General features: G+C 63.9%; 1 protein-coding gene across 1 annotated transcript; it reads left to right on the forward strand.

The window, feature by feature from the left end:
• The first annotated feature begins 1,777 nt into the window (after positions 1 to 1,777).
• On the forward strand, positions 1,778 to 5,147 carry ACTB (actin beta). The gene is made up of 6 exons (XM_062180395.1): positions 1,778 to 1,862; positions 2,573 to 2,701; positions 2,956 to 3,195; positions 3,588 to 4,026; positions 4,119 to 4,300; positions 4,386 to 5,147. Exons 2-6 carry the CDS (start codon positions 2,579 to 2,581, stop codon positions 4,527 to 4,529), a joined length of 1,128 nt encoding a protein of 375 aa, XP_062036379.1. The 5' UTR covers positions 1,778 to 1,862; positions 2,573 to 2,578; the 3' UTR covers positions 4,530 to 5,147.
• Positions 5,148 to 10,690: the final 5,543 nt, after the last annotated feature.

The raw sequence follows: 10,690 nt of genomic DNA on the forward strand, positions 1-10,690 counted from the left end.
TTGAAGGGTGCATAGGAGAGCACCAGGGCCGTTGTGGATAGAAACCACAAGCCAGCAGGATGGGCCAGGAAAGTTCCAGTCTGAGGCCGGGTGGGGCTGGAGCTCCTGCCCCATGGCCAGCAACTGGTTAAGAGGACAAAGTGGTATCACAGGTCCTGCTTGGGGATCAGGTCTGCTCCCTACCCCGGGAGTCACCCCAGGGCCTCCCACCCCCGGCCCCGCAGAAAGGGTCCTCCGTCCCCACCCCCACCCTGGCCCAGTGAAGTGCAGGTTTGGCAGGTCCCAATTCAGCTGGCAGGTCGCCGAGACACAGATACAAGGCCAGGGCAGTCCCGGCCCCGGGAGGCAGGGAGTGGACAGGCTGGGAAAGTTCTCCCAGCCCCGGGCGCTGGTGGGGGAGCTCTGGCAGCTCTCTGGCGATTCCAGGGGAACACTGGCCCACGGCTGCGAGCCCGAGGCCGCTGCTGCATCTCCACCGTCACCCTTCCCACCTGGCCTCAACTTGCACAGCGCCCTGCCCCCAGCCCGGGGCCCGGAGCTGGACCAACCGTGGCTCCCCAGCTGCAGGTTCTGCACCCATATATGGACGGATCTGTGGCTGTGCTCAGCACACGCACGGAGCCCCTACTGTGTGCTGTGCAGGCCCCGGACGCCCACCCCTCCCGTTCCTATGTAAAAGCCCAGCTTCCGGTCAGTGCCTCCAGGGTCCCCGATGGCTGAGTGGGGGCCGCTCTTCGGGTGCGGGCTTTCTCTCTGCCAGGGAACGCTCCCCCGCACGGGGGTCTTGCCTGATGCTCAGGGAGCAGGCCCGGGGCGTGGGGGGGGGGAGCCAGGGTCTTCCCCTCCCAGCTCCTTTCTGGCCCCCTGATGCTCGCTCCCAAGTCCCTAGTGGCCTTGCGATGGTCCAGGACAGTCCAGCTGTGGCTTCCGTGACAGATAACGGATGGTGGGTCCAGGCATCCGAGCCTGACAGCTGCCTGGGTCGCCAGCTAACTGCCCCCCCCCCGGGGGGGCTGGCCTTGGCTGGGTGCAAACGTGGCTGGTGGCCAAGTTTCCCCGATTCAGAGTCCACTCCCTCCCTAGCAAAGCCAGGCTGCAAGCCGGCTCTCAGCGCCCCACCAGCCACTGGGCCCTGGGCCTGCCCTGCACTCGGGTGTGGCTCCGGGGCCCCCAGACTGACACAAGCCCCCACCCCCAGCCCCAAACTCGCCCACCACACCCTAGCCCCCAGCCCCAGTCTCTGCCCACCGCTGCTAAGGCCTGCTGGACAGGGGCGCTGCGGTCGGCCAGGGAGTGACGCCCCGGCCACGCCATGTCCCACATGGGCGCCTTAAGCGGCCCCTGGCACGGGGTCGCGGACCCTCGCCTCCTGCGCGCTCGGTCGCCCTGTGCCATCCACCCCCAGAGGGTCCCGGGGTGGCCGCAGGCCGCAGGGCGCGGGGCAGGCAGAGGGTCCAGGCCTGGCCACGCGGGCCGGGCGCGGGCCCCGCTCAGGGGGTGCGGGGGGCCAGGGCGCACCCCGGCCGTGGGCCCAGCACCCAAGGGCGGCCAACGCCAAAACTCTCTCCCTCCTCCTCCTCTTCCTCAATCTCGCTCTCGCTCTTTTTTTTTTTTTTTTTTTTTTGCAAAAGGAGGGGAGAGGGGGTAAAAAAAAATGCTGCACTGTGCGGCGAGGCCGGTGAGTGAGCGGCGCGGGGCCAATCAGCGCGCGCCGTTCCGAAAGTTGCCTTTTATGGCTCGAGCGGCCGCGGCGGCGCCCTATAAAACCCGGCGGCGCGGCGCGCAGCCACTGCCGAGACCGCGTCCAGCTCGCGACCACCGCGCCTCGCCCAGCCGCTCCGCCGCTCCGCACTCCCGCCCAGGTAAGGCCGGGCCCCGCGCCGCGCCGCGCCGCGCCGGAGACGCCGGGGCCCCGCTCGGCCCGCGCCGGCCGCGGCGAAGGGCGCACCCCTCCACCGAGAGCCCCGGGCCGGGCTGGGGGCGCGCCCCGGAGGCGCTGCCGGAGCGCCGGGCCGCTCGGGGGTCTTTGTCCGGGGCGGGTGGGTGCTGCGAGGCCGGCTGCACCGGCCGGGCCTTGTCGGGGTGTCTGTGGGGTGGGGCGCGAGTGGGGGTGCGCACGCCGAGGCACTGCTGAGCATGCGCACTCGGGCCCGGGGCGCCGCGTCCCGGGCTGGGACGAAGGCGGGGCCGGCCGGAAGGGGTGGGGTCTCCGCGGCGCCCAGGCGCATGCGCATACTTCCTGCGCGGGGCCGCCGGCGGGTGTGGCCGGGGCGCGCGCTCGCGCATGCGCGCGCCTCTCGGCCGCGGGGCGCCGTTGGAAGCGGGGCGGGGGCGGGGCGGAGGAGGGGGCGGGGGCCTGGCTTCCTGCCGCGCGCCGCGGGGCCGCCTCCGACCCGCGTTTGCCTTTTATGGTAATAACGCGGCCGGGCCCGGCTTCCTTTGTCCCCCATCCGGGCGTGCGCCGGCGCCCCCTGGCGGCCCGAGGCCGCGGCGCGCCGGAAGTGGGCAGGGCGGGGGCGGCCCCACCCGCGACCCCCGGGCTGACGGCGCCGCTGTGCCCCCCGCCCCACAGCTCACCATGGATGACGATATCGCCGCGCTCGTGGTCGACAACGGCTCCGGCATGTGCAAGGCCGGCTTCGCGGGCGACGATGCCCCCCGGGCCGTCTTCCCCTCCATCGTGGGGCGTCCGCGGCACCAGGTAAGGCGGGGGCCCCCGTGGGGGGGGCTGGGGGTGGAGCGGGGCAGGGGTCCCCGTGGAGGGGGTCTGGGGGTGGAACCTCCCTTCGGGAGCGGGCAGGGGTCCCCGTGGGGGGGGCCTGGGGGTGGAGCCTCCCCTCGGGAGCAGGCGGGGGTCCCTGTGGGGAGGGGCCTGGGGGCGGAGCCTCCCCCTCTGCAGCGGGCCCGGGGTCCCGGTTGAGGCGGGGTCGCTGAGCCGTGCCCCTCTCCCCGCAGGGCGTGATGGTGGGCATGGGCCAGAAGGACTCGTACGTGGGTGACGAGGCCCAGAGCAAGCGTGGCATCCTGACGCTCAAGTACCCCATCGAGCACGGCATCGTGACCAACTGGGACGACATGGAGAAGATCTGGCACCACACCTTCTACAACGAGCTGCGCGTGGCGCCCGAGGAGCACCCGGTGCTGCTGACCGAGGCCCCCCTGAACCCCAAGGCCAACCGCGAGAAGATGACCCAGGTCAGTGGCCGCGGCCCCGCCCGCCGCCTCGCTGGCCCCGGCCCCGGGCGCTGTCTCACGTCCTCTCTCTTCTGCCATTCTCTAGGACTCTCTCCTCTGACCTGAGTCTCCCTTGGACCTCTGCAGGTTCTGTTTGCTTTGCTCCAGACGAGCCCTCCTCTTTCTGGTGTCTTGTCTCTCCTGCTAGGTGTTCATAAAACCCTAAAGTGCTGTGGGTGTAGGTACTAACCCAGGCTGTGTATCCAGTAGGTGCACAATAGGTGTGAACGGGTCCCCAGTTCCCAGCGCACTGAGCCGTGTTCTTGCACTCTCTGCATGTGCCCGGTCTGGCCTGGCTGCCGTCCCCCGGGGTGCCTGGCCGAGCCTGACCCGCCCCCACCCCTTCCCCGCAGATCATGTTTGAGACGTTCAACACGCCGGCCATGTACGTGGCCATCCAGGCCGTGCTGTCCCTGTACGCCTCCGGCCGCACCACGGGCATCGTGATGGACTCCGGCGACGGGGTCACCCACACGGTGCCCATCTACGAGGGCTACGCGCTGCCGCACGCCATCCTGCGTCTGGACCTGGCCGGCCGGGACCTGACCGACTACCTCATGAAGATCCTCACGGAGCGCGGCTACAGCTTCACCACCACGGCCGAGCGCGAGATCGTGCGCGACATCAAGGAGAAGCTGTGCTACGTGGCGCTGGACTTCGAGCAGGAGATGGCCACGGCCGCGTCCTCCTCCTCCCTGGAGAAGAGCTACGAGCTGCCCGACGGCCAGGTCATCACCATTGGCAACGAGCGCTTCCGCTGCCCCGAGGCGCTGTTCCAGCCCTCCTTCCTGGGTGAGTAGGGGCCGCCGGCCCGCCCATCGCCCCCCCAGCCCGGGTGCCCTCGGCCCCGCGGCCTGGACGCTCAGTCTGGTTCTTCTGCACAGGCATGGAGTCGTGCGGCATCCACGAGACCACCTTCAACTCGATCATGAAGTGCGACGTGGACATCCGCAAGGACCTGTACGCCAACACGGTGCTGTCGGGCGGCACCACCATGTACCCCGGCATCGCCGACCGCATGCAGAAGGAGATCACGGCCCTGGCGCCCAGCACCATGAAGATCAAGGTGAGCAGCCGTCCCTGGCCAGTGCGCAGCGGGCCCGGCCCCCGGCTCAGCGCAGCCTCTGACCCCTGTCCCCTTCCCCCCGCAGATCATCGCTCCCCCCGAGCGCAAGTACTCGGTGTGGATCGGCGGCTCCATCCTGGCCTCGCTGTCCACCTTCCAGCAAATGTGGATCAGCAAGCAGGAGTACGACGAGTCTGGCCCCTCCATCGTGCACCGCAAGTGTTTCTAGGCGGACTGTTAGCCGCAGTGGCGGGACACCCTCTCTCGACGAAACCTAATGCGCAGAAAACGAGACGAGATTGGCATGGCTTTATTCGTTTTTTTTTTCTTTCTTTGGTTTGTTTTTTTGTTTTGGCGCTTTTGACTCAGGATTTAAAAACTGGAACGGTGAAGGTGACAGCAGTCGTTGGAGCGAGCATCCCCAAAGTCCCCAGAGTTCTGCAATGTGGCCCAGGACTTTGATTGTACATTGTTTTTTTTTTTTTTTTTTCCTTTTTTTGATAGTCATTCCAAATATCGTGAGATGCCATGTGACAGGAAGCCCCCGCCCCACTCCTGCCAAGGAGACATGGCGCAGTCCTCGCCCGGGCCACCCAGGGGAGGCGGCAGCATCGCTTTTGTGTAAATTATGTAATGCAAATTTTTTAAATCTTCGCCTTAATACTTTTTTTAATTTTCTTTTTATTTTGAATGGTCAGCCATCGTGGCCCCCCCTTTTTTGTCCCCCAACTTGAGATGTATGAAGGCTTTTGGTCTCCCTGGGAGTGGGTTGAGGTGTGGAGGCAGCCAGGGCTTCCCTGTACACTGACGAGACCAGTTCAATAAAAGTGCACACCTGAACACAAGAGGCCTGGCTCTGTGGCTCTGTGGGACAGCCGGGGCGGAGGGGGGCAGGGTGGGCATCTAGGGCTGAGCGCAGCGCTGCTGGGTTGTGTCTGGTATCCTACAATGGGTGGTATTGTGGGAAGGTGGGGGGCTTCCAAGCCATTCTCAGGGTCCTTCCAAGACAAATTGGCCACGGTCACTCGGAGGGAGCTGGTTGGCAGGTTCGGGGAAGGCTCCAGTGGGTTTGCGGGGCACCTGCACTAAGTGGCCTCGGTGCCCAGCTTCTGCAAACACAGGACCTGGCCTAGCAGGGACGGGTTCCAAGGACTCCATCCTGGCTCCCCAGAGGTGGGGGAGGGCAGGGCCCCCTTGCTTGGTGCTGTCTTAGGGGCCCAGAGTGTGTCCAAGCCCACCTTGGAGCACCAGGCAGGAGGTCACGGAGTGCTCGCTGGAGGTGGCCTGTGCAGAGGCCCTGCCACCATCCGGCGACAGACCCAGGTTGGCATAATGGGAGAAGGCTGTCACCAGGCACACAGAGGCTTTGTGACCAGGCAGCTTCAGCGCATCTCAGAGCAGTACCTGGTTAGAGGCCCAGCTACGGTTTCCCACCCAGCCTCCTGCAGTGGGGCGGGGCAGGACCCGGGACACCTGGGGTTCTGGGGTTCTGAGCTCCTGACCTATCCCCGGCTGTTAGCCCAGGGTGGAAGCCCGCTCTCCCTCTGCCTTTCCAGTAGTATGGTCACATTGGCCTCTGGTCACGTTGGCCTTGGCTGTGGCGCCTTCACGGTGCGGATACCAAGATGCGCCAGTTTGTGCTGCAGTAGAGCTGTAAGGGAAAAATGAGGATGTTGGAAAACGGTCATTTTGCCTTTTTTGGACAAAACACAGGTACGACGGGTTATAAAACTGGGCAGACCGGCGGGTGGGCGGGGCGCAGCTGTCCTGGGAGAAGGAAGCATGGAGAGAGCTACCTGGGCCAGTGCTGTGGCCTGCAGGTCCCAGAGCGACCCGGAACCCTCCGGTCAGGTCATCACTGCCGCGGCTGCAGCAGGGGAGGTGTGGTGGCAAGCAGGTGCGCCATCCACGCCATCCACGGAGCCTCTCCTTTTAAAGTCTCAGCTTCTGGAAGCCTCCAGCCCCACCCCCTCGCCTCCGGGCTCAGGAGCCAGGCTTGTCCGGCTGAGGCCTGGCTTGGGGCAGCCTCAGGAACTCTGATCCAAGCCACTGTGAGCCAGAGAAGGTGACACTCCCTCTGGGCTTGCTCCCAGCACCCATTGTACAGGCTGGGAAACTGAGGCTGCTGCCCCACCCCACCTGGGCAGTTCTCCGTCTGTGACCCTGGCACCCAGAAAGCCTGGTCAGTGCCTTCCCTGCACTAAGTTGCCCCCTAATTCTCTCATTCACAGCCTGAGCCACACAGGTGCAGCTCCCCTTACTCTGCCTTGAGACAGGGCCTCCCCACTGAGACAGCTCTCACCACCCAGCGCGTGCTGGGACCCGGGGAACCCTGGGTCATCCCCTTCACCATGGCCTCTTCCTGGAGCCCACTGGGGAGAGGACAGAGGGGGCCTGTGGGGCTGGGGGTAAGACAGCCTGGAGGAGGCAGCCTCAGTGTGGGCTTGGAGCCCACGCTGCTGCTGGCTGGGGCCTGGGCACAGGGCTGGCCTGGAGACCCTCGGGGGACAGAGCCTGTTCAGTCACCATGCACCCTGTGCTTGTGTTTGGAGCAGCCATGTTGTGCTAGGTGTTGGGGGTACAGCAGTGACACGGGGCCTTTGTCCCGCCCTTGCTGTCCTTTAACCTTGCCGCACCTCTCCTATGGGAGCCACTGGCCGCCTGTGGCTGTCTCACTTATGCCAAGGTAAGGATTCGGATGCTCAGTCACACAGACCCCGTGTTGAGTGTCCAGCAGCCTCTTGTACGGACGCCCGATGGCCCACTGTGACAGACGTCATCTAGGAACACTGAGGGCCACGGGAGGTCACAGGGTGGGGGAAGACGAAGAGGAATCAGCCAGAGCCGGCCCCCAGGACAGCACGCAGCACGTGCAAAGGCCCTGTGCAGAGATGAGCCACAAGGTCAGACACGCACCAAAAAAAACCTAAGGGACTTCATGCTTCCAAGGGACCACAGAGCATCACCTTGCGCTCCTTGTCCTACAGGCCCAGAGCCTCCCCAGCGCTCATGCGAGGGCTGCGTGGAAGGCGTTGGCTGAGACCTCACTTCACCTTGGGTCCCGCCTGCCCGCGGCTGTGTGTCCTACGGGCTCGCGTGGGCCTGTGCCCACCCGTCGCAGGAGCTGAGGTGTCTTCCTGTGCTCCACCTCTCCTGCCCTGGCCCTTTGTGTGGAAGACTTCCATCGTCTGGGGGAAGGGCACCGTCTTTCCTGAGTTACTAAGAGAACACCCATCCACTGATCCACTCCCCAAATGGCCGCTGTTAATGGCTGGGGCTGGGCCAGGCCGAAGCCAGGAGCCCGGAGCTCCTTCTGGGTCTCCCACGCGGGTGCAGGGGCCCAAGCACTTGGACCATCTTCCACTGCTTTCCCGGGCACGTTAGCGGGGAGCTGGTGCCCATATGGGGCCAGTGTTGCAGGCGGTGTTTTTAGCCAACGTGTGTCACCGACCTGCTGCTGCCATGCCCTGTTCCAGGGAAGGGGACAAGGAAGCCGCAGGGGAAACCTGCCTCCTCCCAGACCCGGCGGGGGTGGGGTGGGGCAGGGCGGGTCACCGGAGCCCTGCTGGGAGGTGGGCAGGAGGCCTGCTGGGTAGGGTCAGGGCTGCAGGTGGAGGGCAGGGAGAGAGGAAGCTGGGGGTGGGGGAGAGTGTGGGAGAGCCCTGGGCCCTGGGGAACCTCACACACACACCCCGACATACACACACACCCACACATGGCCCCGGGAACCTCACACACACACACACGGCCCCTGGGAACCTCATCCGCCCCCAACACACCATACTTGCTGGAGCTGGAATTCACACACACACACACCATGCTTGCACACACATACATGGCCCCTGGGAACCTCACACACACCCCAGACACACACACACACACATGGCCCCGGGAACCTCACACACACACCCCAGACACACACACACACACACATGGCCCCGGGAACCTCACACACACACACCCCAGACACACACACATACACATGGCCCTGGGAACCTCACACACATACTCCAGACACACCCACCACACACACACACACACACACACACATGGCCCCGGGAATCTCACACACACACCCCAGACATACACACATACACATGGCCCTGGGAACCTCACACACATACTCCAGACACACCCACCACACACACACACACACACACGGCCCCGGGAATCTCACACACACACCCCAGACATACACACACACACACGGCCTCCGGGAACCTCACACACACACCATGCCTGCACACAGACACACACGGCCTCCGGGAACCTCACACACACACACATACCATGCTTGCACACACATGGCCTCCGGGAACCTCACACACACACACCATGCTTGCACACACACACACCATGCTTGCACACACACACACACGGCCTCCGGGAACCTCACACACACACACCATGCTTGCACACAGACACACACGGCCTCCGGGAACCTCACACACACACACCATGCTTGCACACAGACACACACGGCCTCCGGGAACCTCACACACACACACCATGCTTGCACACAGACACACACGGCCTCCGGGAACCTCACACACACACACCATGCTTGCACACAGACACACACGGCCTCCGGGAACCTCACACACACACACCACGCTTGCTGTAGCTGGAACTGAACCCCCACTAGCGCGTCTTTGTCTGAGGTTGTGCTTAGCTGGTGAGTAACCGTCCAGGCACTGCGAGAGAGGCAGGAGGTTCGGAGGTTCGGGCGGGGTGGGGCGTGACCCGAAGCTGCCCGCCTGGGGAGTGACTCCTGGGATTCCTGTGCACCTGGAACCTCAGATTGTGACCGTATCTGGAAGGAGGCTTTGCAGATGGCAATCAGTGGAGATGAGCTCAGACTGGATTAGAGGGGCCCTTGAATCCAGCGACTGTTTCCTTGGAAGACGGAAAAAATTCCAAAAAAAAAAAGCTGGAAGGATCTGGAATGTTTTCCCCACAAATGATAAAATGTTTGAGGAGATAAACATGCTTATCTTGATGTGAATGTTACACAATGTAGGAAAACATGGTGTGCCCTAGGAACATGTACAATCTTTTTAAAAAATTGTTTTGTTAAACTTTCTTTTTTTTTTTTTTTTTGACAGGCAGAGTGGACAGTGAGAGAGAGAGAGACAGAGAGAAAGGTCTTCCTTTGCCGTTGGTTCACCCTCCAATGGCCGCCGCGGTAGCGCGCTGCGGCCGGCGCACCGCACTGTTCCGATGGCAGGAGCCAGGTGCTTATCCTGGTCTCCCATGGGGTGCAGAGCCCAAACACTTGGGCCATCCTCCACTGCACTCCCTGGCCACAGCAGAGAGCTGGCCTGGATGAGGGGCAACCGGGACAGAATTGGTGCCCCGACCGGGACTAGAACCCGGTGTGCCAGCGCCGCAAGGCGGAGGATTAGCCTGTTGAGCCACGGCGCCGGCCTTATTAAACTTTCTAAAAGAGTTATTTACAGTTACAGAGGGAGGAGAGGGAGAGAGGTCTTCCGTCTGCTGGTTCACTCTCCAGATGGCTGCAATGGCCAGGGACTGACCCAGGCCAAGCCCACAGGAGCCCACATGCGTGGCGGGGGTCCCACACTTGGGCCATCTTCCTCTGGTTCCCAGGTGCATTAGCAGAGAGCTGGATCGGAAGTGGAGCAGCTGGGGCTCCAGCCAGGGCCAGTGCCAGAGGTTAAACCCACTGTGCCAACAGCCCCACGATCTTTTTTAAAAAATTAAAAACCGAATTATTTGAAAGGCAGAGTGGCACACCCAGAGAGAGGGAGAGACAGCTCCCATCGACAAGTTCACTCCGCAGGTGCCCCCAGCAGCCAGGGCCGGGTCAGACAGAAGCCAGGAGCCCCGGACTCCATCTGTGTCTCCCACGTGCGTGCAGGGGCTCAAGCCCACGGGCAGGGAGCTGGGTCCCCAGGCCAGCCGCTGGGACTCAGAGGGGTCCTCGCATGTGGGGTGCGGGGGGCCCCCGACCCAGGCTTCGCGCTACTCTGCAGCACCGAAACCAAACGCACTGCTTTCTGACTCCAGGCATGATTTAAACAAGAAAAAAAAAAATTTTTTTTTTTTTTAAATTCATACACTACCCCGTTACAGGCAAATGCTGGCAGCAAGGGCGTCCAGCAAATATTCCCTCATGGCTGAGCCACGCAGGGAGGCGGCAGATTCTGCCTCTGTGGTCAAGCACCGGGGGTCGAGCGCTGCAAGCGGGCGGAAGCCGATGGCGGCTTTCTCGGCTGCTCCGCGCCCGGGCGGCCCCGGGGCAGCGCCACACCCAACATGGCCGCCGAGCGAGGGCCCGCCCGGGCGCGGACGGAAGTGCGTTCCGCGGGCGCCGGAAGTGGCCGAGGCCCCGCCCCCCCGGCCGCGGTCTCTGCTGAGCCGCGGACG

Source organism: Lepus europaeus, chromosome 21 (assembly GCF_033115175.1).
Source record: "Lepus europaeus isolate LE1 chromosome 21, mLepTim1.pri, whole genome shotgun sequence".
Classification (NCBI taxonomy): Eukaryota; Metazoa; Chordata; class Mammalia; order Lagomorpha; family Leporidae; genus Lepus; species Lepus europaeus.